We start from the raw sequence: 26,428 nt of genomic DNA on the forward strand, positions 1-26,428 counted from the left end.
TATAAAGTCAGTACTTTATAATGCGGTGGATGCACTGCAGTGAATGGGTGCCGTCGGAACGAGAGTCTAAACTACTGATAATAAAACGTCACAGCACTCCAGTCCATTAATGAACATCCTTCAAAGTGAAAAACTGCATGTTTGTAAGAAACTGATCCATCAAGATGGATTTAAAATATCTAAAATACCAGTCCATAATCCAAAGTCTATCCCCGCTGTCTTCTCACTTTAAAAATATATGTTTGTTCTGCTCTCATAAAAAGTGCTTGCTCTGCGTATTTCTCAACTGATTCAGATGAGATGATTTTTTTTCACTAGAAAGCAATATAATGGACTACTGACTTGTTTTCTTACAGACATGCACCTTTAAGCTTCACAAGACTGGATTATTGTGATGTTTTTGGGCTCTCATTCTGACGGCACCCATTCACTGCACAGCGCCTGTTGGTTACTGAATGCTCCGATAAAGAAACAAACTCAGCTGCATATTATACGGCCTGAGGATGAGCCTGAGGATGAGCATGTTCGGTCCTTTAAAAGATCATTTGAGATGAAAGAGTCCAAAAAGAAAAAAAAGATCTTGTAAAAGTCCCTTTAGGCAAAGAGCGCCCCCTTGTGTTTCAATACAACTTTCGTTTTAGGGTTTGTAAAAGCTATTTATTAAAATTAACCTATACATTTGAATTGTACATTTTGCTTTTTTTTATGTTAATAAACCATTAATTACATTTTAATTAATCTCTTTTTTTAAACAAGCTTCCACTTAACAGGGATCCTTTCAACCTTTTCAAGGGATCTCAGAGGTTCTTTTTAAGAGATCCCAATTGTTAAAAAATATTCTTTATGCCTGTTTTTTGCAGCTGTTTGTGTAAACAGCCTATCATTATTGCAAACAATTCAACACAAAACCTAAAGGTGCACGTTAGATTCAGGTAACGCATGAAAAAAACATAAACTACGGTCACTGTAATCTGAAAGAGCAAAATATGAAGTAAAGTAGAATATATACAGCACGTAAATGACTGCAGTTTCTGTTCATGGCCAGAAGGTGTCGCCAAATCCTCATCAACAAACTCTCTCTCACTCGGGCTTTACTGTAATCCAAATGAAAAGTGAGTGAATGAGGGTGAATGTGTCTGAAGAGCTAACTGCGCGACTTTAAATGCAAAGGGAAATATATTTCCAGCAAAACACATCCTGAACTAAAGCATGCATTCTGGGCCGTACGCATGCAAAACACTATAATGCATCAGTCAGAATTTTGGACATAAGCGATCGTATACCATAGGCCTGCATCGCCTCACACATCTCTCCAGTGTCCTGCAGTGTTTAAATGAATTGTTTATGCCATGCCAGGTCTATTTAAGCGCACCTGCTGCTGTATCTAGTTCTGCATGAAAGAGATCTGAACTCATCAGTGAAGCAGGAACAGAAAGCGTGAGCTTGACTTCACACACACGAGGAACATCAAGTGTTTGCTCCCTCCTAAGATCCTCTCTAAGGTCTGAAATACAGTTGCAGAGAACACCTTGGTCAAAGGCAGAAGCTATACTTTAGATTCCCATAAGGATGCTCTTGCAAAATCCAGAATAATTAAGCTTTCAATCTGTAACTAATGATTCAGTGCTCATTAGATTTCCTTCTCCAAGGTGCACGAACGAACAGCTCCACATGATTCGTTCAAACGAAGCATCTCTGTCTCTTTAAAATACATGCAGCCTACGCCTCGAAAAGCGGCTTGTTCCGGCTCTGCCCCTTTACATCTTTATCCTTGCCCCCTACATGAAAATAGTACCCCGCATAATAATCAACAACAACATCCGCTGCGCTGTCCTGCTGAAAGAAGCACAGTTTCCGGATCCAGTCGAGTCATCTGAAGTTTAAACAAGCTCATGTACGGCTCGATTCGGGATGCGAGCATCCGCGGCGGAGGGATACCGAGCCTGACTCTCGCTGCCTGACGGGTCCTTGAAGTTACGGATCCTACTATGACGAAGGCTGGGCTGATGAATATTAATGAGGTGCTGAGAGGGTCGCTCGCGCTAACTTTGGAGAGTAACGCTATTTATTGTATTGTAAAGATTGAATGGGGATTGTAGTTCTGAAAGGTGGAGGTTGTGTTAAGATTCATCAGTGGTAGGCTATATTTGGTATTTGGTGAGGAAAAATAAAAATGCAACTAGTATTGCATCCACTAATATATATATATATATATATATATATATATATATATATATATATATATATATATATATATATATATATATATATATATATATATATGTGTGTGTGTGTGTGTGTGTATATATATATATAATATATATATATATATATATATATATATATATATATATATATATATATATATATGTATGTATGTGTTTATTTATTATAATAAATCCTAATTAACTCCTAATTAAAGTATATATATATATATATATATATATATATATATATATATATATATATATATATGTATATATATATATATATATATATATATATATATATATATATATATATATATATATATATATACATATATATATATGTGTGTATTTTTATTTATTATAACAAATCCTAATTAACTCTACTATTAAAGTAGTTATTACACAAATTAATTAATTTTACATAATACTGATTTAAAAATACAGCAACCACAAATTGTCATGGCTAGCCACCATTTCAGTTTACAAGCTTTAGTGGGCTAACTTTTAATGATTAGTTTACATTCTTGACGTAATAGCTTACTGTCTAATAATTTATAAAAAAAACTCTCAGAAAAAGGTACAAAAGAGTCACTCAATATATGTAAATATGCTAATTATGGAGCCTACTTTTAAAGTAGCCTGCTAATATTTACCTGTTAAGGCACTAAAAGGTAGAGTTTAGAGTTAAATAATGTATCTTTCATCTTTTCTACCTTTGGGACACTGCCCCAGCTTCTTGTCTTGCAGCGTAAAGGTGAACGCTTGGCTCATGAATATTGATTAGGTAGCGGTGACGTCGCGTTGCCGTCATCCAATGGGCGAGGCCCGTCTTCTTAATATTCAAGCAGAGCGTCTTCGTCGTAGTAGTTTTCGTAGATTCGCTGACGGTCATGGGAGTGTACCTGCTCATGCCGAACATGTCGCGCTGTCAGGGAACGCGCTCCCAAATCTCTGGAAATTACAGATGTGATTTTATGTGATGTCCGGACGGAATAAAAGCGCGCCAAAAAAACCCGGGGAAAAACCAGTTCGGCTCGGCCGCGAGTGACCGCACGCGATGAAGAATTTGTCGTTGATGATGGCGAAGTGCACATAAACTATGGACGGTTGTGACGGTGCTCCGTGTCGCCGGCGGTAAGTGCAACTCGCGCGACTTTGACAGTATTGAGAAGCGGCTACGATTGAGGAGCGGAGGCGCGCGCCGCTCAGAGACGTGCGCGAAATCATTATGCAACATCATCCTTATGATAATAATTTTTTTTTCCCCCCGAACTTTTTTCCCCCCTTAAAAACAAATAGCCAGCGCGCGGACGGCGATGCGCGAGCGACAGCACGTCGCGTTGGTTGCAAGTTTGTTGCGCGAGAACGATGGCGAACGCCTATCTCGTGCGGAGCGCTCGCGCCGTGCGTTATTAGATATCAGCCGTTCAATCCGATGTCTGTTGCGATGCATGGTCGGGGGGTGATCGATGTTAATCGATAACCCCGTTGAGCCACGCCGGAGGATGAAGTTTATTCGGGCTAGAGTAAGTTTGTGGCGCGCGGCTGTCGGTGGAGCCGCACCATCAAACGCGAGCGATTCGCGCTCAAACAGACTTCCGCGTTTAAAGAACAATCGGTTTCTGCGCGTTTCATTCATTCGATCCGCCCGAAGCGTCGGACGGGGTCCGTGTCGGGTGCTCATCACGACGCTCGCGTTTCCTCACGCCTGAAAAAAGACGCGTTACGCGAAAATACAGCGTTTTCGGACAAAAGCCGATGAATCGAAGCGGTTTCAGTTTCATTCTGGGTCTGTAGTTACCTTCATGGAGGTTTCTACCTGATGACTTCTGTTCTCATTCAGGCATAATTAAGTCTCAATTGCGTACTTTACTTTTTTTTTACAGTATAGTCATTTAAAAGCGTAAAAGTGGCAAGCAGCATCGATACAAAACACTCAAATAAAATACTAAACAGTCGTAGCAGTAACTTGTTTTGCTCCTGAAAGGTTTTGATCTTAATAATAACCGCAGCATGCCTTTCAGAGAACATCCGATAACTTTTTCATAACTCGATAGCGAGGTTGTTATAACATTTTTTACTACTTCACTAATAACAGAGGTCGAGAAATTGCCCCGACCGACTTTTTCATGCTTGGTAATGCAGTTTAGGCTTTGCAAAATGGTCTTTTTCCTCGCGCTGTCTGTGGGTGAGGCAGAAAGTGTGTACGTGTGTGAGAAGCGAGAAGAAGACGGAGATGATAAGGACGGGATGTTCTCGGCGGGGTCACGGTGACCTAAAGATACCCTCCAGCACACATCTACCCTCAGCATTCCCGGGGTTCAGGTTCTGGGAGCAAGTGCTTTCCATGAAACACAAGGGACCATCCGTCAAGGGACCATGTGCAACTCTTCTGAACTCTTTTTAATGAGTTATCTGTTTAATATAGCGATGCAGGTTAAGATGAGAGAGGGCTGAAATGACAAAATATGCTTTTGCGCACTCGTGTCATCATAGTTCGTCGGTCTGAAGTTTAATAAAATATTTGACGCTGAGGAACGCAATGTTAACAGTCACGAACGAGATCCTGTTTAACTTGAGTTTCTATTTTCCGTGGCCTAGTCACATGGCCACAAGACAGCGAAGTGATTTCCTGTTTATGAGCTTGAAGTGATCTTTTGTGTGGGATTCTTTTTTTCACACACACACACACACACACACACACACACACACACACAACGTGCTCCGTTCAGACAACGCCATTTTAGTCCGTTTCATTTAATAGCCGTTTAATGCAGTCAGTCTGAACTGCTGAAAACGCTACTTTGGCATCGACGCATTAGTAGTTAGGTATCGGTGTGACGCCTGTAAGACGCGCGCGCCGTCGCCTGACATGTAAAGCGCGTCGATGACGCTCGCTCGCGTGATCCGCGTGGGGTGGGCGTGTAACGCAGCTCCCTCGCGCGCCCCGGTGCTCCTCGTGACCGCGAATCACTGAGTCTCTGCCCTCGGACCCCGCGGACGCGTTTCGCGGAGCCGTTATATTGAGCGGCGGCGTGGAAACATGAGTCGCGCGAGCGGGCTCGAGCCGCGCCGGGGATGTTTCGCGCGCGCGGTCACTCACACGGTGCGTACAAGCCTTTTAACGCGCTTTAGTCGCTGCGTTTATAATAGCGTTTTTACATTTATAACAGCACAACAAGTGCGTTTATATTCAACGGCGCTTTGTGATACGTGCATGCATGCGTCGAGAATAAACTTGCGCCTTTTAGTTTAAATATTGCAGGATGACCGCTTTCTTTTATTTAGCGTTTCGTTTTCATGCACGCGCGATTTGCTCGGTGTTTTAGTTAAGGGTTTGGTTAATAAAACACAGCCTTGCTGGAATAGATGGCCAGAGGCATGTGTCCCTGCCTGACACATGATTGATTCTCGACAGCAGTAGGGGCCCTTGCATAACTGAGCATGACCCGGTGCTTCTGTCAGGGTTAGGAATGCCTTTCCTGAAGGAGCAGGCGTCAGCCGAGGGCTTCGGTCAGCAGGTGCTTGGACAGCAGTTACGGCAGCTGAAGCTCTTCGGTGCCCAAGTAGGGGAATGAAGGATTTCTTTTGCCGCTGTAATTTTACACCTTTCGACGTCCATGAGGCGCTGGTGAAGATAAAGTCCGCTTTCAGCTGTTCCTCTTGGCCTGTGCTGAGGGCTGTTTGACGCTCGTCCGCTCCACCTTCTGTCTTACAGGAAGTCCCCGAAGAGCACAAACTCAGAAACAAATGAAGGGATCTAGAGAAAGCGCGAGCGAGGGGGGGGAGAGAACGTGAGAGAGAAAGAATATACACGAAGGAAACTTAAAGAGCGTCGCTTTCTAGTTTTCTAGATAACTGGCACGAAAAAGTGCATTATGCTTAAAAACAATCAATGCCGCCTACCGTATGCTGTCTGATTGACAAACAAATGACATTTATAGGTCAATTAGTGGGTTCTTTTAATGAATCGAGCAGCTGGCGCAAGTAAAAAAAAATTAAATGGTTCTTTTATTAATTTGGTATAAGTAAAAAAAAAACACGTTATGCACAAAAACAAACAGCGGCAGCTATGTAGTCTGATTCATGAAGAAGTGACTCTCATCAGTCAAACTAATTGGTTATTTTAATGAATCAAGTAACAAGCACAAGTAAAAAAAAAAAGTGGTTTTCCTAATTAATCTGGCAGAAGTTATCATAAAGCACTTTAGACGCAAAAACGGACAGCTCCACCTAAATCACCAAGAAAAGACTCGGAAGTCAAATGAATGGATCCTATTAATAAATGTAAAAATTCGTAATAATTTGAGCATCTGGCATGAGTTAAAAAAAAACAGGTTATATTCAGAACCGCCTCTGTAGTCCAGTTGGATTGTTTTGGTGAATCGAGTGACCCGCACAGTAAAAATAAAATCCGGCACAAGTGAAAAACCAAACGGTTCTTTTATCGAATCAAGCAACTAGAGTAAGAAAAAGACTTTACTAGCAAAAGCAAACAGTGGGATTCACGAACGAATGCCTCGAAGTCCAGACGCATCCAGATTCTTGAGCACACGTGCTGAAAAACCGTTCAGTTGCATTTTTTTGCGCATGAGCCTGATGAGTGAGTGAGGCTGGGTGTCTTCTTCTCTCCTCAGGTGTGTTTAAGGCGCCGGGGCGAGGCGTCATGCGATCTACCTGAGCCTGATTGGTCCACCCGGAGGTCACAGGATGCCGGTGCAGGCCGCTCAGTGGACTGAGTTTCTATCCTGCCCCATCTGCTACAATGAGTTTGACGCCTGCAGCCACAAGCCCATCAGCCTGGGCTGCTCGCACACCGTCTGCAAGACCTGCCTGCACAAACTGCACCGCAAGGCCTGTCCTTTCGACCAGACGGCCATCAGCACCGACATCGACGTGCTGCCTGTCAACTGTGCCCTCCTGCAGCTGGTGGGGGCGCCGGTGAGCGGCCGCGTGGCTCAAAGAGAACTTGTCGTAGTTTTACCTTCAGCGTCTTAACCGTGCATACAGTAAAAGGCTCTGCGTTCGATCAGATGCAATCTCACTATATTAAGCGTATCGTGCCATTCTGAGATTATACAGAATCCTAAATAAAAGGAGGATGTTGTTTAAGGTGTGTGAGTGATTGAATGCAGGTGAGAGTGTGATGAGTGCAATCAGGTGTGTGTGTGTGTGTGTGGTCAGTGCAATGGATGATGGGAACTGTAGTCCAGAGTGAAATGCAACAGTGGTGTAGTGTCAATGAAAAAAGATCATTGTACAATTCTTGAGTTGTGAGTCATAATTTCAAGTTTATATCCCGCTTTTTTTCCTTATAATTCTGTTTCTGTCTCACAGTTTATATTTCAAAATTTTAAGTGCACATCTTAACCTCATATCTTAAAGTTAATTATGAGTTCATATCGCAATTTTGCTGTTTATTTGCTTCCGCCACAAAATAAAAAAAGCGAACTGCGAGTGTGTACCTCGATTCTGGCTTTTCCTCGGAGAGCCGCGGACAAAGACAGAACTGTGAGAATTGCGTGAAAAAAGTCAAACCTGCGAGAAAGCTTTCATCAGCTCGCCTCGCTCCAAACGGTTTCATCAGTAATCACTACGCTGTTCAACATCGACGTCAGGCTGTCATAAATAGATCTCTTCTGGTGCTTCATATCTGCCAATGGTTGTTTTTCTGCAGGTTCCGGAGGGAGAGATTGTGAGTGTGGGCAGTGTCGAAGACACAAGACATTATGAAGTGTGCAGGATCTGTGTGGAGGAGCTGGCGCTGTATCTCAAACCCATCAGTGGAGGAAAAGGTGAGAGCGTGAAGAAAGCGGAGCAGGTACATCTATAACAAAGAGCGTTGTGTTATTGTTTAGTCCTGCGGCTGAATGAGCGCTCGTTTCCTGTTGTTCGGTGGCTTCGTGTGCTTTATCTGTCTGTGGTTGGAGATGTTTGCGTCAATGGGGAAAACAAAAAAACACGAAAGCAACTTCAACATGCACGTATTTTATATGCATAAGCATATATTTACTATAAGCACATTGCATCCTTTATACATTATTGCATATCGCATGCTTATTATTCAGGGTATAATTTCCCACTGTGTTAAACGCTCTTTGTAGGCCAATAAAACACTTAGTCTCCACGAGCAATAAAGCTTCGGGCCACTCGTGGTCTCTGTAGTGAGCGGAAAAGTCGGTTTCAGGGCTCAGTGGAGTGTTTTATTGGAGCAGCAATAAAAGTTAGGACTCGAGGAGTGCTAAAGGCTGAAGATCTCGAACTCCTCATTGAGCTTTGAGCTCATATCAGCTCCTCTGCCAAACCTCCGCTGTTACGCCATGAGGTTTTACATTCAGTAGCTCCTGGAAGCAGGATCAGTAGCGGACAGACTCAAGCCTTCTGGAAGAACTAACCGTGAAGCCATTTAAAGGATGATTTGACTTCCAACAGTATCGTAATCGGGAAATACCTCTAAATATCAAATGTGTTTCAAATTAAATATGAAGCCAAAGCCACTTTTCAAAGCCAAAGCCATTTGCCACTTTTAGGGCATCAGCATTTTTATAGAAAACATTTTATAGTTATGTAAGTCCAGAGGCTCGATCATTCCTATTTCCCACTTATGGAGTTGTGATTACTAGCATGTTGCAATATAAGACAGACACTTATTCAGGGTATTTTTGCTCCCATAACTAAACATTTTAGGTGCGTACAATGTAAAGTATTTAGTATGCGTGTAAGTGTGCCTTCTCCTCTCGCTCACAGGCGTGGTGACCCTCAGTCAGAGCACGCTCAGCAGACCCATGCAGAGGAAGCTGGTGACCCTGGTGAACTGCCAGCTGGTGGAGGAGGAGGGCCGCATGCGGGCGGTCCGGGCGTGCAGATCTCTGGGTGAACGCACCGTCACCGAACTGATCCTGCAGCACCAGAACCCACAGCAGCTCTCCGCTAACCTCTGGGCCGCCGTGCGGGCACGCGGCTGTCAGTTCCTGGGGCCTGGTGAGCTCCTTCGCATCGCATCTCTTCATTCTTACACCCTGGCTGTGTTTGCATATTTTGGGTTATTTGCGACAATTCATGTCATGACCAGATAGATGAAGAGACAAAAGAGCAGGATTCTGGATGTGTCTGTAACGTATTAGAAGTAACGGAAGGACCATTAAACGATTTAACATCAAACATTTTGTGCTGAACTTTACATTTCTTCTTTCAAAAGTGTCCTGAACGCCAGCGAAATCTAGAGAGATTTCATATAAAAATATAATGACAGTAAATAATTAAACTTATTATTATCATTTATTGACAAATCTGTAGATTGGTAGACTGATGCCCCAAGTGGCTAAAGAGCGCTATTGTGTTTTTTTAATATTAAATATATTTGATAGGTTTTATTTACATTTTTACAAATATTATGTAAAGCACCATTCAGAAGGTTATTGTTTCGAATGGTAGTGTGTATTTTTATAGTTTTGGTTTAGTATAGTTTCAGATAGGTATTGTCGTTCGTTCATTTTTTAATCATTTTGACTATTTCTCTTCGCGACCTTTTTCAGTATTTTGGTCAGAATAAATAGCCTGATGATGTGGTCTGTCATAAATCGTAAATAATCCAAAATATGTTCTTGTGATGTATAGGAAGGGTGTGTGTTTGTGCTTGGCTGTCAATGATGATTACTCATAGGGCAGATTCTGACTGGGAGAACGCAGATTTTCCCATCTGATCTCGTTTCGAGTTATCGAGTCTGAGAACGTCCGGAGCATGAATGCTTTGGCCTGACGTGACCGAGCACACACCGGAGGACTCCAGACTAACTGTGTGTGTGTGTGTGTGTGTGTGTGTGTGCGGCAGCGATGCAGGAGGACGCTCTGAAGCTGGTGCTGCTGGCGCTGGAGGACGGCTCGGCTCTCTCCAGGAAGGTTCTGGTGCTGTTTGTGGTGCAGAAGCTGGAGGCGCGCTTCCCTCAGGCGTCTAAGACCAGCATCGGTCATGTAGTTCAGCTGCTGTACCGCGCCTCCTGCTTTAAGGTCAGCGCTAAAATCAGCTTCACAGATATCACGCCACGACCGCTGATCGCTTTAATGGATGAATGTGAGGTTTATCTGCTCATCCTTTGGGGCGTCTAAGATATAGCTTTTCTTCAGGCATATAATGGCAGTCAACAGCCGCTTTAAATTGCGAGTTGACTAATGGAAACGCCTCGATTTTGGCAAATATCGCAAAAAAGTTTATATGCATGAGGTGGTTTTTCACGCAATGCGAAAATAACGCAATGCAGTTCTCAAACTGCAATGGACACACGGTGTACGTAAAACGTCTTCAACTTAATGCTTACACTGCACACGTCTCCTTGCTGCTTCTTGAAGACGCGCACATGTCCCCAATCCATCAAATCTCACCAAACCCGTCGCCCTTCCGACTTCCTGCGAGAGGCAAAAGGTTACGTTTCAGTCGCGTAGCATCGGTTGATGGAAAGCCGTCATTGTGCAATGCATTTTTAACCGTGATTTATAAAATATTTTGTGCAAATCGTTGGAAATGAGTCTGACGAGAGCCACGGCTTTGAGAGTCAAAAGACATACGCAGATAAACCAGATCGCGCTGAGCTCCAAGCGATCGTTTCGTGCGAGGCACTGAACAGTATTTATACGATTTCTTACTTGCAATGTCCAGCTGTCCTGAACGCGTTCTTGCTTTACAGCAAACTGCAGACTTACAAGTGTGTGTGTGTCTTTTGGTTCTCATTAACTGCCATAGACCGTAACGCTAAAATCTACTGAAGAAACAAAGTCACCTACATCTTGGACGCCCTGAGGTAAAGCAGATATTCGTCACGTTTTCATGTCTTGGTGAACTATCCCTTTAACAGCCTTTACACTCGGTACTCTTTCTGTGTCTCTAGGAAAAGAGTGATCTTGATGCGTTAAGCCTGCTGTAACGCGATATCGTTTAAAGTGCTTAGCGAAGGGAACATCTAATAAGCTCTTGATATACATCCAGACTGCTTGATGCTTGTAAATGAGCTGGATTCACCGCGGCACCGTATGAAATCAATCATCCTAATGAGATCATTTACATGAAATGCGCGGCTCGTTTGGCTCAGTTGAGTGCAATTAGCTGAACTTCTAAATGCGAGACGCTTTGCTCTCGATCTCTTTTCAGGTGACCAAACGCGATGAAGACTCGTCGCTCATGCAGCTCAAGGAGGAGTTTCGCACGTACGAAGCCCTGCGGCGCGAACACGACGCTCAGATCGTTCACATCGCCATGGAAGCGGGGCTGCGCATCTCTCCGGAGCAGTGGTCCTCTCTGCTGTACGGGGATCTCATGCACAAATCTCACATGCAGTCCATCATAGACAAGGTAACACGTCTTCTTCTAATCTAAAAATAATACGGTGTGAAATAATAATGCATTTATGCAATTAAATAATTAAAAGACTTTACATCAGACACTTTATTTCGGTAGTCCACATGCTGCTTAACAGTAACTCTTCAACTAGATGCCAACTAGCAGTCAATAGAGTCTTAGTAGACTGTCTTTATTTTGATGAGTCCACAGCATACTGACCATCAGAAACGTATTCTCTAACCCTAGACCTGGCCTAACAGTCTACTCTGAGGGTTAGTAGACCTGTAGGTATGAATTATTGAGAATTAGTTGACACTTAGTTACAAAGTGACTTATAAATAAATTAAAATAAAAGTGCAAAAAAATAAAAATAAAGTGCAACCATTTTTATAAATCTCTCGTGTTCACCAAGGCTGTAATTATTTGATCAAAAATACAGTAATATCGGGAAATGTTCTATTTTAATATATTTTAAATTGAAAATGCATTCATGTTATCCCTTTTTTGCGTAATATTTTTGTAGAAACCAAGATGCATTTTTTTTATTAAAAATTTCTTTGACATAAATCTTTTCAACTAATATTTTTTTTCTTTACTGTCTGTGTTGTTTAAATTTGTGCATTCTTGCCGAATTATTAAGCATTAATGTTTTTTTGACAGCAAACGTTTGAGCGGTGTTGCATCACGGTTTTCCACAAAAATATGAAGCAGCACAACTTTTTCCGATCTTGATGTTACTAAGAACTGTTTCTTGGGTGGCAAGTCATATTCAGTCTTAATAAAATGATTTCTGAAAGATCACGAGAAGCCGAAGAAGTGATGATGCTTTGATCGACGGAATAAACTATGTTTTAAAATATACTGACATACAATAAACTGTGTTAAGATTACACAAAAAAATTGTTTTTTACAGTATTTTTATGATATCAGCGCAGCCTTAAATAAACGTCATCCCAATCAAAAATCTGAATTATTCCAAACAATAATATAGCATAGCAAATATTGTATCTTACAGCTCTGGTTATACCTAGTAGCTAACATCTGGTGGGTTAGGTTTAGAGTTATTACCTAGTCATTACTACATTAAGAATATAGCATGTACAGGAGCAACGGGACTGTGAAATAAAGCACTACCGCAAATATTTCTAGGTTAATGTTGAATGTCTTTGGTATTTTTGTGTGCGATTCTGAATGCATTTGTCCTTTCCACCCCATCGCCACAGCTTCAATCCCCAGAATCCTTTGCAAAGAGCGTGCAGGAGCTCACCATAATCCTGCAGAGAACAGGAGACCCAGCCAACCTCAACAGCCTCAGAGCTCCTCTCGAGCGTCTGGCCGGCATCGACCACAACCCTGGTGAGGACACACGCTTTCACAGCTTCACACGCGTACAGACACGATACACAGTGATGACCTGCGTGTGTGTGTGTGTGTGTGTGTGTGTGTGTGTGCAGACGCGGCTGCTCCGTCCTGGACAGAGCTGGAGAGTGTGTTACTGGCTGTGAAGGTTGTTGTCCACGGGCTGGTGGAATTCATCCAGAACTTCAGCAAAAAGAGCAGCGAGAGCCCTCAGGTACAGCACGAGCTCTCACCGGCGGGTGTCCTCCTGAAGCCAACACGCAGGCGGTTTTAAAATAGCCGGGAAAGTCAATGAATGGATTTTCGCTCACACAAAAATGAAAATCATTCATCTTCAGAACACATATAGAAATATTTCTGATGAAATCAGAGAGCTCTCCGTAGACGGTCGAGGCTCAGAAATGGTCGGTGTTTCATTTTAGGAAGCTACGAGAATACTTTTTTGCGCGCCAAGAAAACGAAAATAAAGGCTGATCGCGTATCTTTACTGAGGAGTATCTTTACTAAAGTAAAGCTCACCAAAATATCTCGTACAAAATTGCCCCACCAAAGTCTTGGCATGCAATGTTATAAAAGTTATCAAGTGTTTATCTAATATTTAGAGAAGAGCATATAGATAACTATTAAATATAAAATTACAGAATTCTCTCTCTCTCTATATATATATATATATATAAATAAAATATCTTATGTATTATTTTTTTATTATTGAAATGTATTAGTAGGTATGTAATTATCGATATGTAAATTTGTTGTATTATCGATATGTAAAAATGTTTTATATATACATATATATAGAAAAATTGTATATACAATAACAATTATTTAATGATATAATAATAATATATACATAATTATTTGTATAGTTTATAAAAATACATTACAATTCAATACAAAACAATTCTAATGTGTGTGTGAGTGTGTTTGAAAAATACATAAAAAGTATTATTGGGAAATATTAATATGTAAAATGCATATTTATATTAAAATGTATATTAAATATATACATTAAAATTTATATTTACACACATATACTTTTAAATCATTATTAAATTAAGTATATATGTGTTTAAAACATTTTTTATTATTGACATGTTCATTATTTATATGTATATGTATAAATCAAATTATATAAAAAATGAATAATTATAATTTGACAATTTAGAAATAAACGCATTTCTTGGTCAAAGCAGCTACAAATGCTCACAAATAATCATAGCTATCCTGCCTTTCGTGCCGTCAGCATTCATTTATACTCCTTTCTGTTTCTCACAAGCACTTTTGACACTCGACAGTCTTTCGGTGTGTTTGTGCTCTTTCTCAGGCTCAGCCCAACAGTAAGTACAAGACGAGTATGTGCAGGGACCTACGGCAGCAGGGCGGCTGTCCGAGAGGAGCCAGCTGTACGTTTGCCCACACACAGGAGGAGCTGGAGAAGTGAGAGCACACACACACACACACGCACACTAAAGAGCGTCTCCCGTTCCTCGATCTTATTCTGCGCGCCTCTGTCTCTCTCAGGCACAGAATGAGGAACCGGAAAGCCAGCGGTTCGGTGAGGCCCTTCCCCTCAGTCCCCGTGGTTTTGCCCAAAACCGGCACCAAAGCGCCGGAGGTGAAGAACCACGAGAAAGAGGCGGCGGAGGACGCTTCTCCCGCTCAACTCATCCCCAGAGGAGGAGAGCAGCAGGAGGACAAAACACCGAACGGACTGGAACAGTGAGAGTGCTTCGCTATCTCTCGAGCTCACGCTTAAACCTTCGGATGTGCATGATGCCTCGAATCATGTGACTCGTGTGGAGTGCTTTCAGAAGGACTGGATTTGCGACGGCCAAATATCAGATAGCGCTTACATTTCAGTCGCAAAAGATGCAAAGATATTTAGTCTACCAAATATATGACTATTGTAATTTTAACGTTGTTCTGCGAAATTATTATTGTGATTCTTGTAAATAGTTATTGTATTTTGTAGGATAATAGTATTTTTTTATTAGTTTCATTTAATAATAATAATAATAACAATAATAAAATAGATTTAATTATAACTGTAATGATGATTATAATAAAATAATTATTAATTATTTTTATTTGTAAGTATTGTTTTCAAAAATTATTAATTTTTATTAATACACATCAGTCAATAGTTTTTTACTCTAGTAATGTGTTTCTTTCTTTATTTGTTCATTCAATAATAATGATGACGATAAAAATAATTGCGATTATGTAAATATATTTATATATAAATGTTAATTTCTGCATTTATTTTTTTCATTTTGTTAGTGAAAAATTGTTTGTAAGGCACAAAAACAACAACAACATGTGACCTAAAACAACAACAACAAAAATGTTTTTGCATAGGTTTTAGCGAAATGGACATTAAATAAACATTTTAAAGCTGATAATGAATTAATTTAGCATCTTCCTCCTCCACCTCTTTGTCAAATGATGAAAAAGATACCTCAGAAAGCACTTTTCACGTTCTCTTTAGAAAATATAAAAATTCATTAATTATCATTAAACTTAAACGAGCTAAGTGATGGATGCTAGTCCATAAAATATATGATTGCATTACAATCAAGATGAATTAAAAGTGTTCTTTTATTATTTATTTAATGCATTAATAAATAAATATTAATAACCATTATTATAAAAACAAAAAAGTTAATTCTTTTGATACTGATGGAGTTTCTTCGTATGCGTCTTCCAGGAGTCCCATCAGTCAGTCGTCTGCGATCGCTTCAGGCCTGTGTACGGACGACGACTGCGGTCTCCTCAAACACGGGCCCGTCCTCACAAGAGCCCATCCTAAGATTTACTACTCTCAGGACCAGAGACCGTACGAGCTGTCGCCCTACCACCAACCTGCCAGTAAGTGACGCCCCGAACGCCTCTCCCGTGACACGCCGTCTCCTGACACTCATTGGCTTCTGTCCTCCACAGTTCCTCCTCACAAGTCATGCAGCGCTCGCTTCCATCGCTCCAGTAACGTCCCCGAGTCCATGCTCCCCCCGTACCCGGACCAGCACCCTCTGTGGCCCCTGCAGACAGGTTGGGCCCCGGGCCGTACGGGGCCCCCTCCACCTACGCCCACAGCATGTACGCCCCGGTCTACGACAGCCGGCGCGTCTGGAGGCCGCCGCTGTATCCCAGGGACGGCGGGAGGAGTAACTCTCTCCCTCCGGAGGTTTTTCATTCCACCGTCTACCAGCCGCCCCTCCGAGAGCGTTTCAACTCGCTGGACAGCCCCTACTGCAGCGCCGCCGAGCAGAGAGCGCCAGTGCACAGGGCAGGTGTCATTGTCTGGAAATACTCTTCCTTGCTCGTTTGAGTGGTCCCACCTTAGATTAGGTTTCCCTAATACCTGTGTACTTACATAGTAAATAGTGTATTTAGTGTATAATGCATAGTAGGTACAGTACATAGCATCTACAGCTGATATATGTCTGGATATCTGGAGCTGGTTACTACTCATCATATGAGGTCATATGAAGCGATTTCATTTCTCTTTGGAGTGTTATAAGCTGTTAGGGCTCAGATAAGATCCTTAAAGTTGCAAAGACTAAAATCAGTTTTTTTGTCCACCCCCTCTTAAACCGCTCGTTTAAACCCGGCCCCACTTCTCTATGTCACAGAGTGGGTTCATTTGCATAACTCCGCCCACATATTTACGCAAATAAAGAAGGCGGAGCTATTATTCCGTCTGTAGTGTTGCTGCGGGCGCCATGTTCTGGAGACGCTGTGTTTCGTCGTGAAAGTCAAACTACTTTGTTTGTGTTTCTAAAAGAGAACACGACTAGAAATCAGTGTTAAGTTGTGTTTACTACACCGTTCAGAAGACGTGAACACTAAAGATTGTGAACAGAGACTATAAAGTGACTGATTCTAACTCTACAAGAACAGTCTGGTGCTACAGAAGTAGGCACACATCTAGTTACCGTGTAAGTACACAAGTAATAGGGAAACTTAATATAAAGTGCGACCATTTGGGTTAAAACCAGTTTCAACTATTTTTTGTCTGTCACTTTTCTGTTTCTTATTTAAATGTATGTCAATTTTATTACTCAACTTCAGCTTTTTTGATTTTAGCTAGTTGCCAAGACAGTTTCATTTCTAATTATAATAATAATATAATAAAATCACACTTTTTTCATGTATTTTTTATATATTATTTCAGCTGTACTTAAACATACAATTTTACATTTATCTTACCAGTTCCATCTCTAACACTTAAGGTTAATATTTGAAAACACAATAATTTATCAACGCTATCAAAGACAATCTTTACCAAATATTGAAATGAATATCCATTTTTCTTACTGTATGTTATAATGCTCTAATATTTAAAATGATTTACAACTTTTAGTTTTCATCTTGACAGACAGTATAGTATACTACTTTATGGTAGCGTAGTATATTACTGTATATTATATAGTATAAATTGTATGCATTTTAATATGATTTTTGGTTATCTTCGTTCATTTATTGGTTGATTTTTTGTTTTTGTTGCTTTGGTCAGAATCCCAGTTACGTTCGGTCTTACGCTTAAAGGTGAATTGTGTGTGCCTCTAGTGGTTGCAGATAGAATTGCAACATGCGTGTTTATCTAGGTAGAAATCAAAAATGGTTTGCTTCTGTCTCCCGCTTTATTCGAGCAAAGGAAGGCAGGGGAGTGTTTGGTTTTTAAAAAGTCACTATTTTCACACAGTTTGTTGCTCCGGAACGTCACACTTCGCTTTTGGATGTAAGCCGTCATGAGAATGGAGAAGTTAAAAGCCGTTTTTCGTCTTTTGTATAGGAAGCCTACACCCGTGTTCCTTTCGGCTACGAGGAACACTATCGCCACAAACAGGAACAGTGGGTGCATCACCACGGCAACATGAGCAGGCCCTCCCAGTCGTCTCCGGTCTTCACTGTGGATGTGTGTCCAGAGGTACAGCCCGCCGATATGGTGTTTCTAGAGGTGTGTGTGTCGTGGGATAAGTGCACCGCGTGCAAAAGCGGCGTTAAATCAGATTTGTTGTTTCTCCGATTAATAACTTTGGAACCGAAGCTGCTATCGCCCTTCCGAGGTGTGTTAAGCTATTTTAAGTGGGTCTGTTGCTCAGCAACTGATAAATCCAAAGCGAGAAGCAGTTCTGTCCTGAAAATTGTGTGTGTGCGCGCACAAGCGCTTTGAAACGCATGAACTCTCAGAGAGAGATTTGGCACCACGGAGGCTGAGTCACTTTACATTGTTTCTTTCCACCCCCATTTATTTGAATCTGGCAGCCTGTTGCACACGGGTGGGTGTGAGATAGAATGTTGTCATCTCGCTCTTTCTCCTCCTTTAGCATCCTGAGGGTGTAGGTGGTGGGCGTATGACTTGTAAGTGTCATGGTGGAGAAGAGAGTCTTGCCCACTACTCGCCCTGGTCGTGCAGCACCATCAGCCCATTTGAGTCAGAGCCCCACCATTTATCAACCCACTCCTGTTCCAAACAGCTAGTAAGTGGTCGCTTCACAACACAATTGCACTCATTTACTTCAGTACGCGCTTACTCAACGACTCCTTTGAAGGCCATCAAAATGGATATGAAACGAGTGGAAGTGGAGTCACTTCAGATCGCATTAATGCTGAAATACGTGAAAATGGGTTTGTTCTGGAGCAGATTCTCACCGATTCCCTCAAACTGAATCGATAGCGAATGTGCAGATGGTACAAATCCAGCCACTTCGGATCAAATGTACACTAAAAAGGCACAGAGGGTAGAAGTGGAGTCATTTCACATCAAATTTACATTGAAATACTTCTGAATGTGCTTACTCTTTAACAGCTTCCTTTTGATTTCCTCAAACTGAATCAACAGTGAGTGTACACAGGGTACAGCTGGAGTCACTTCGGATCAAATTTACACGGAAACACTTTAAAATTAGGGTTTTTTTGTTTTATTGTCAAACTGAATCAAGCGGTGCTGTATGAGAGTGATTGCGATGCAGTGCCTGATTGAGATTTATAAATCTGTCCTCAGGATGGGGAGAGTGGTGGAAAACGGTGGCTGCACATGTTTGAGCCCTACAGGCGACTGAAAGACGAAGATCCCATCATTCCCTTCGGAGAGGGGCCCATCATCTCTAAATGGGGAGCCATCTCTCGGGCATCCCGCACCGGCTTTCACACCACTGACCCGGTCCAGGCCACTGCGCTGCAGGGCTGCTCTGGCACCACATCCATCAACTTCAGAGGTTGTAATTCATATCGCTTTCTACGCTTTTGACTCCGAATTTCTTTGGCTTTAAGAGTGATTCATTTTCCGTTCTCTTTACAGACTACAGCTGTCACATCGGCCACAGTGACCTCCGATGGGGCCCGCGTGGATCTGATTCTTCTAGTCACTCCAGCTTTCTAGAAAGGTAGTCGTCTTGTAGAAACTTCACTTCTAAATGCAAATGCTTAGCATTAAACAACAGCAACCACAAAACTCCCATAGACTTCGATCATCCGAGCCATACTGTATATAGAGACACTTGGGGGTGGATCCTGTTGGATTGAGCCACTAAACAACCGCCTAGTAACCACTCCAAACATGTTAGCAACCACTTATACAAATTAATGTAATTTTACAGGATTGTGAGGAACGTTGTAGCAGTGTTCCCCGTCTTCACCCCCAGCTCATCCCGCCGTAGTCGTCTGGCTGTCCTCAGTACCGCTCTAAAAATAGAGCAGCAGCCGGAACATAACTCCTCTCGTTTGAGTTTGCAAAGCTCTTACACGCTGCACCGAGTCCATGTCTGCCTTTTACTAAACACCTACAAATATCTTAAACCAGATTAATGTTTGCTACTGGTTATATATAATGCCTTGAAATTAATTTTGCGATCTTGCGACCGTACAATATTCTATACCATTGTTGTGTGTTTTTTTCCTAAAATCTAAATGATAGTTCTCACTTTTTTTTCAGCCTAATTAACTGATTAAGGGCAAAACTAGCATGCTTTTGAGTTTTTAATATGTATATTTTATAGAGATATATAAGTTTATTATATTCTTTTATTCATAAAGATGCATTTTTAGTATTCTTGGAAAAAGTCTCTTACAGTCACTGAGGCTGCATTTATTTGATCAAAAATACAGTAAAAGCAGTGATATTTTGAAATATGATTAAAGCTTAGCTTTAATATATCGTAAAATGTCATTTATTACAGCGATCGTAAAGCTGATTCTAACGCTGATTTGCTGCTCAAGAAAATGTGTGCAGTTTTGGGAAAATGGTTTTGAACTAAAAGCTCAAAAGAACAGCGTTTGTTTGAGATTAAACTCTTGTGTAACATTGTGTTTAATGTAACTTATGATCAGTTTAATCCTTGCTAAGTAAAAGTCAAATTAAAAGATGTAAACTTTTAACGGTGTGCATATACAGTTAAAAAGTAAAACATATATACATTTACCTCAATGTTTTTGTTTTTTTGTTGTTTTTTCATAGCTTCGCTTGTCCCCTATTTGTCCCCGTTATGTGCTCTAATAATATAATATTGTTTTTGGTGTCAATGATGATTACTCATAGGGCAGATTCTGAGTGGGAGAACATCTCTCACCTGATCTCAACACTGAGTTTCGAGTCTGAGAACACCAAACGACAGAAGCGACTGAGTTGTGTTCTTAGCGTTCTCCTGGTTTCAGAGCTCATTGCGTGTCTGTGTGTTTCAGCGATCAGCTGGCCGTGTCAGGGCTGCATGTAAGGCACAGCTCCTTCAGCGGCGGGTCAAAGCAGGGCACAGATCTGCTGGGAAAGGACGGGACGGAGAGCGAGCCTGACAGAGACATCGAGCTGGAGCTGTCCGCTTTGGACATGGAGGACACCGAGACACAGGAAGGCAACTCTGAGGTAACCTTCAGACTCAAAGCCTGGATTGCACTGGGTTGCTCAGTGTCTAATTGCTTATTTATGTAATCTAAAGGACTCTATGGAAATGCAAAGCCGCTCCAAGAACAGCCACCTCTCTGCAGTCTTCATCGATCCAAGTTCTCAGCTGGAAAACAACCTGCCTGACCGAGTGGACGCCCACCTTATGAAGAAGATGGCATTCAGGTAATCAGAGCATCGCAAGCAAATCTGATTCGGCCTGTTCTCGGGGCTGACCGCTCGCTTGTCGTTTCGCGAGTGATGAAATCGGATCAGTTTGTTCGTAGTCAATATCTACATTAATATTTTATTGAATGCTGAAAAATGAATTCTGATGTATACATTTTAGTGTAACAAAAAAGAAAAATTAATTATTTGTTAAGTCATTTTGCCTCGAAATAAATATTTTCTGCATTGTGTATGATGTGGTGTGAACTGGCCGAGCAAATAGCAAATAAGTCATGAACTGTAGTATTATTACTGCATAGACCTAACGATATGCAAAATAATTAGCATAACATGGAACTAACTGTAGATATTGTATTATTAACCGTAGTATTGTATAACAGATGAATATATGCCAACTTAACACTCTGTGGTTACATTTTTTACATACATTTTTTAAAAGTATATATTATTAAGAGATTGACCCCCAGTTTTAGAGACTGGTTAGCTAGCCTGGTAAAACTAGTGGCTTAACATGGTGTCGTAAGTCTATGCAACTGGCCTCTGAGCTGATTCAACTGACAGAAACATGACTGATCTTAAAACACGTCTGTGCCTTTGTTTTGTCTTTATATGCAAGTCTTTTCTGTGGAAAAAAATTGTCCTAATTGAACCATGGCCTAATCTGGCTTAGGCTAAGACCTGTTTATGAATCCAGGTCCTAATGTCTTACTTCTCTGGTGGTGATTTATGGTATTACAGAAAGACCCTCTCTCCTGGAGACCTCAGTATGGGAAAGATGTCGATGAGGACATGCTCGCCCAGGCCTGGAGACCCACCACGACCCAGTCCAGGACCTGAGATGCTGCTAAACGGGAACTGAGTCGGGCTGAAAACACCAGTCCTCCTCATGTTCTAATTCCATGGGGTCATGCCAAGAATCCACCATCCTCCTTAGGTAGAAGGTAGAGTTGCCCTTATAGGAGTCAATCGAGGCAGCGAGACGCAGCCGAAAGCCTTCTGTATTCATGTGTTCTCTTCATAAGAGCTAGCTATGCCCTGTAATTGTAATCACTCATCATCTGTTCGGAGTTGGTTTGTTTTTCTTAATCACTGCTTGTGGATGAATGTCCGCGTTGAGTCACAACTCCACCTCAGGTAACTCTCGATGTCAGCCAATCAGAACTCTCTCCAAGCCAGGAAACCAGTTACCCATGTCCCATAACTATGTACAGAAGAGACGCTTCTCACTAGCTTTTAGCACACTGAGAAAACCATAATCTACTGTATGATGATTATATAGCAGATTCTTCCAATATATATTAAGAATAACCAAGGTGCTTGGAATCTATAGTACATGCATTATTATTAATATTATTGCAGTGTTAGCCACTGAAATGTTATGTGCGTTAATCGTTTGTTGGGCATCATCATTGTTTGAAACAGCCATTCATTGGTCATTGTTTAAATGTATGTGTGTGGATTATAGTATATATCTGGTATCTCTAAGAGACATTTCACAGGTAATCAATATTTTATAGATATATTTAAAAGAAACAGTTCACCCAAAAATACGAGTTCTGTCATTCAGTCATCACCCTAAACACAATATTATAGTGGGCCATATGATTTGCGTCATAATGTTACGTTATACGTTATTTCCAAGTCTTATGATGCCTTATAATAATTTAGCATGTGGAATTTGTGTAGTTAATGGCTGCATTGTTCGAGTCCGAGTCTAGGCCTAAATCATTTCGACGACTCAAGACCAGAAGTGTTGAGTCCAAGATAAGACAAATACCAGATAAGAGTTGAGTCTGGGTCAAGAACTAGACCAAAAGAGGGTCAAGTCTGAGTCAGAGTAATCTAGACTGAGACTAGAAGAGAGATGAGTCTGGGTCTGAGACTGAGACCAGAAGAGAGATGAGTCTGGGTCTAGACTGAGACCAGAAGAGAGATGAGTCTGGGTCTAAACTTAGACCAGAAGAGAGATGAGTCTGGGTCTAGACTGAGACTAGAAGAGAGATGAGTCTGGGTCTAGACTGAGACCAGAGGAGAGTTGAGTCTGGGTCTAGACTGAGACTAGAAAAAAGATGAGTCTGGGTCTGGACTGAGACCAGAAGAGAGATGAGTCTGGGTCTAGACTGAGACCAGAAGAGAGATGAGTCTGGGTCTAGACTGAGACCAGAAGAGAGATGAGTCTGGGTCTAGACTTAGACCAGAAGAGAGATGAGTCTGGGTCTAGACTGAGACCAGAAGAGAGATGAGTCTGGGTCTAGACTGAGACTAGAAGAGAGATGAGTCTGGGTCTAGACTGAGACTAGAAGAGAGATGAGTCTGGGTCTAGACTGAGACCAGAAGAGAGATGAGTCTGGGTCTAGACTGAGACCAGAAGAGAGATGAGTCTGGGTCTAGACTGAGACCAGAAGAGAGTTGAGTCTGGGTCTAGACTGAGACTAGAAAAAAGATGAGTCTGGGTCTGGACTGAGACCAGAAGAGAGATGAGTCTGAGTCTAGACTTAGACCAGAAGAGAGATGAGTCTGGGTCTAGACTGAGACCAGAAGAGAGATGAGTCTGGGTCTAGACTGAGACCAGAAGAGAGATGAGTCTGGGTCTAGACTTAGACCAGAAGAGAGATGAGTCTGGGTCTAGACTTAGACCAGAAGAGAGGGAACAATAGTAATATAATAAATAAATATATGGTCTAAGACTTGGACTTGTGTACTAAACACAGAACTTTGGTCATTTTTGGGTAAGCTGTGTCTTTAATAGCTATAAGCAAAACACAGCACAATAGAATTTCACAGTTCAGTCTTGAGGATGTGGAATTGTTGAGTGTGTATGACACGCCTAATACGGTGACAGTTCCTGTCTGTTGTTTACAGTAGTCAAAAGGTCACTTTAGTTTCTGCTTTTGCTGTTGTTGATTCCTGTAGTTTCCACTTGAAGAACACTGATGATTAGACTGAGTTTTAGGGTTCTTTAGTTTCCAAAAGTCTTGTTTTCCTTTATTTTATTACAAAACATTGCTAACTTCCATGAAGTTGTTGTTGGGATATTTTCTATCAGTTTTAATTGTTTGGTCAGCATTTTGAAAGTCCAATCAACCCTACAGCATCTACAAACCATCACTTGTTTTTGAGGATTATTTCCAGCTTGATTAAGAGAAAAACAATCACCGTAACTCCAGATTGCTGGTGTTTTCTGTGCACCGAAATGTTCCTGAGAGGAGATAAAAAACCGCAACAGCTCACAGAAAAACTCTCCTATTTAAAATAGCATTTCAGTGTCTAATTTATGACAGGATTGTTTTTTTTGTTTAATGCTTTTCTCCGATTTCTCTTCTGTTAAATCGATTGCCTGGACCAGTCGTGTACATGTTTGAATTAGTGTATAAATGTGCATATTGTCTTAAGCCTGAACAAAATATGAATACGAATGCATTATCACTTAAGACTGTTAGTCACGGTTTTACTTAAAACTTTTCCACTTTAAATGAGAAGCGTGGGGTGAATCTTCCTGGTCTCGGCTCAAGCTCTGTCTCATTAAAACTCATTTTGCCTCCTGCAGTCGAAGCGTTTTCCACATGTCACGGCGGCACCTTCCAGCAAAGACTTTTTTTGCAAAATGCTTCTTGAACGCTATACAGAACTCCTACAGTCCTTATAACGTCCGGATGATTTAGTGCACATGTACGAATTACGGCCTTTATTTTTGGTTCATCTTCTATTCGTCGGGCCTCGTCTGATAGGAGAGCTTCAAAAAAAAATGGTTGGTTTCCGTTCTGAGTTTCTCTCTGTCTATCGAATTGCCTTTAAAATGTCACTTTTCCTATTTTATCACCCGTTGCGATGCAGCAAAGCCTTATTAGTACACGTTTGACTCGTTTCTCTGGCCAGCTCAGCCCTGTATCATGCATGCTGCCTTTGGCAAAGAGGTTCTTTGGCAAAGGAAGTATGATTGTGTAGTTGTGTCACACAACACCCCAGTGCTGTGAATGTCCTGCACTGTATCTTGCATTTTACTCACTTCCTATAGCACTTACCGTCCGCTTGTATGGATCGATATCGGGATTATGATTGTTATTGTTTTATATCCACGGTTCTCTAGTTTTTCTTTTTCCCTCGGAAATGTCGGTTTTGTTTGCATTTAAATTTGACAAATTTGCTTAGCTGTAATAATGGGGCAGGACGTGTTTGGTTGTGATGACGCTTGTTCTTGTCCTGTATGCAACTGCAAAAACGAACTGATGTGTTGGATATTTTTACGTCTGTATTAGACATTTTATTTGCAAATCTATTGTTCGATTCAACTGTAAATGAATAGAAGATGGGCATCCGTCATTTTATACAACCAGAGCCATCATTAGATGGACATACTGCACATTTTTATGATATATAATCAGATGTATGAGGCTATTTATGGTCACAGAGAGAAAGAGTCTAAAAGTCAGGAATATCTTTTGATGAAATAGTAAAAATTATTTATATTGCATTTGTTTCTTTTTAAATACCACCGGGCAAAGATTTCCCTTTTGCTTGTGGCAATGCAAAGAAGATTATATAGAAATGTAGCCAACGCACATTCGATTCTTACCGGTTGTTTGTTTGTTATTGCTCTTGTATCTTGGCTAAGCTTGGCTCTGATATGTAGGGCAAGCTGGTGAGATGAATCTAAAGGTCATGACATGTAGTTGCATGCCAAGATAATAAACACAGTTACATCATCACTCCAGTGTTCAGACTCTTTCTTTTACCCCCGGGATGCAGTTTTATGAATAAGCATGACATCTGCTGGTGTACGGTGGCAAGGCATGGGACCGAGGAGCAATATCTTCACCTGGGCAAAAAAAGGCTCACAAAAAGGTTTCATTACGTGTGGGTTTAAACTCTTTAGAGACGTTTCCCTCAAGAGATTGCTAGTATGTGTGTGTGTGTGTGTGTGTGTGTGTGTGTGTGTGTGTGTGTGTGTGTGTGTGTGTCCTTTTACTCACCTTTGATGCATCCTAGGTGTAAAAAAGTAAAAAAATGCAAAAATTAAAAATCATTTCTGACTGGAAACCGGAAGCATTTCGGGCGGAAGACGTAATACGAAAAAAAAACGCAATTGATGAATTAAGCACAAACTGAGAATCTGTAAAGACAAAATGTTGGAGCGTTTTGATATAAGCCAAGAGGAGGCTGGTTTCCTTTGATAAAGTAAGGAAACGTTGTTTCCTTTAAAAACTACATTTCCTAGAGGCACGCGCACAACGCATACGTCCTACGACATCCGCCAGGACTGCTTCCGGTTTCCGCAGTCAGCAGAAGCGAGAGAAAAGTGTTTATTACGTTTGAAATGTCGTACTAAAGGCAGGGATTCTCCACAGGGAGACTTTATTCACCCTCCTGGGGTCGTGCGAGGGACGTTTTATTACGAATACGCGCCCGTTACCGTTTTAGTTTTTTGGGTGAATTAACACTTTAACACGGATGAGGGAAAGA

At 41.3% G+C, this 26,428-nt stretch overlaps 1 protein-coding gene across 1 annotated transcript; it reads left to right on the forward strand.

Moving 5' to 3' along the window:
- The first annotated feature begins 3,074 nt into the window (after positions 1 to 3,074).
- rc3h2 (ring finger and CCCH-type domains 2) lies at positions 3,075 to 25,674 on the forward strand. The gene is given in 20 exon segments (XM_043250309.1): positions 3,075 to 3,344; positions 6,848 to 7,151; positions 7,888 to 8,005; positions 8,958 to 9,191; positions 10,042 to 10,217; positions 11,353 to 11,553; positions 12,765 to 12,897; positions 12,996 to 13,114; positions 14,225 to 14,337; positions 14,422 to 14,619; positions 15,608 to 15,768; positions 15,841 to 15,927; positions 15,930 to 16,186; positions 17,696 to 17,860; positions 18,231 to 18,383; positions 18,908 to 19,121; positions 19,205 to 19,289; positions 20,584 to 20,761; positions 20,835 to 20,965; positions 21,707 to 25,674. Coding segments are annotated over 19 exon segments (3,075 nt in total). The 5' UTR covers positions 3,075 to 3,344; positions 6,848 to 6,920; the 3' UTR covers positions 21,828 to 25,674.
- The last annotated feature ends 754 nt before the right edge of the window (positions 25,675 to 26,428 follow it).

This window comes from Puntigrus tetrazona, chromosome 10 (genome assembly GCF_018831695.1).
Source record: "Puntigrus tetrazona isolate hp1 chromosome 10, ASM1883169v1, whole genome shotgun sequence".
Lineage (NCBI taxonomy): Eukaryota > Metazoa > Chordata > Actinopteri > Cypriniformes > Cyprinidae > Puntigrus > Puntigrus tetrazona.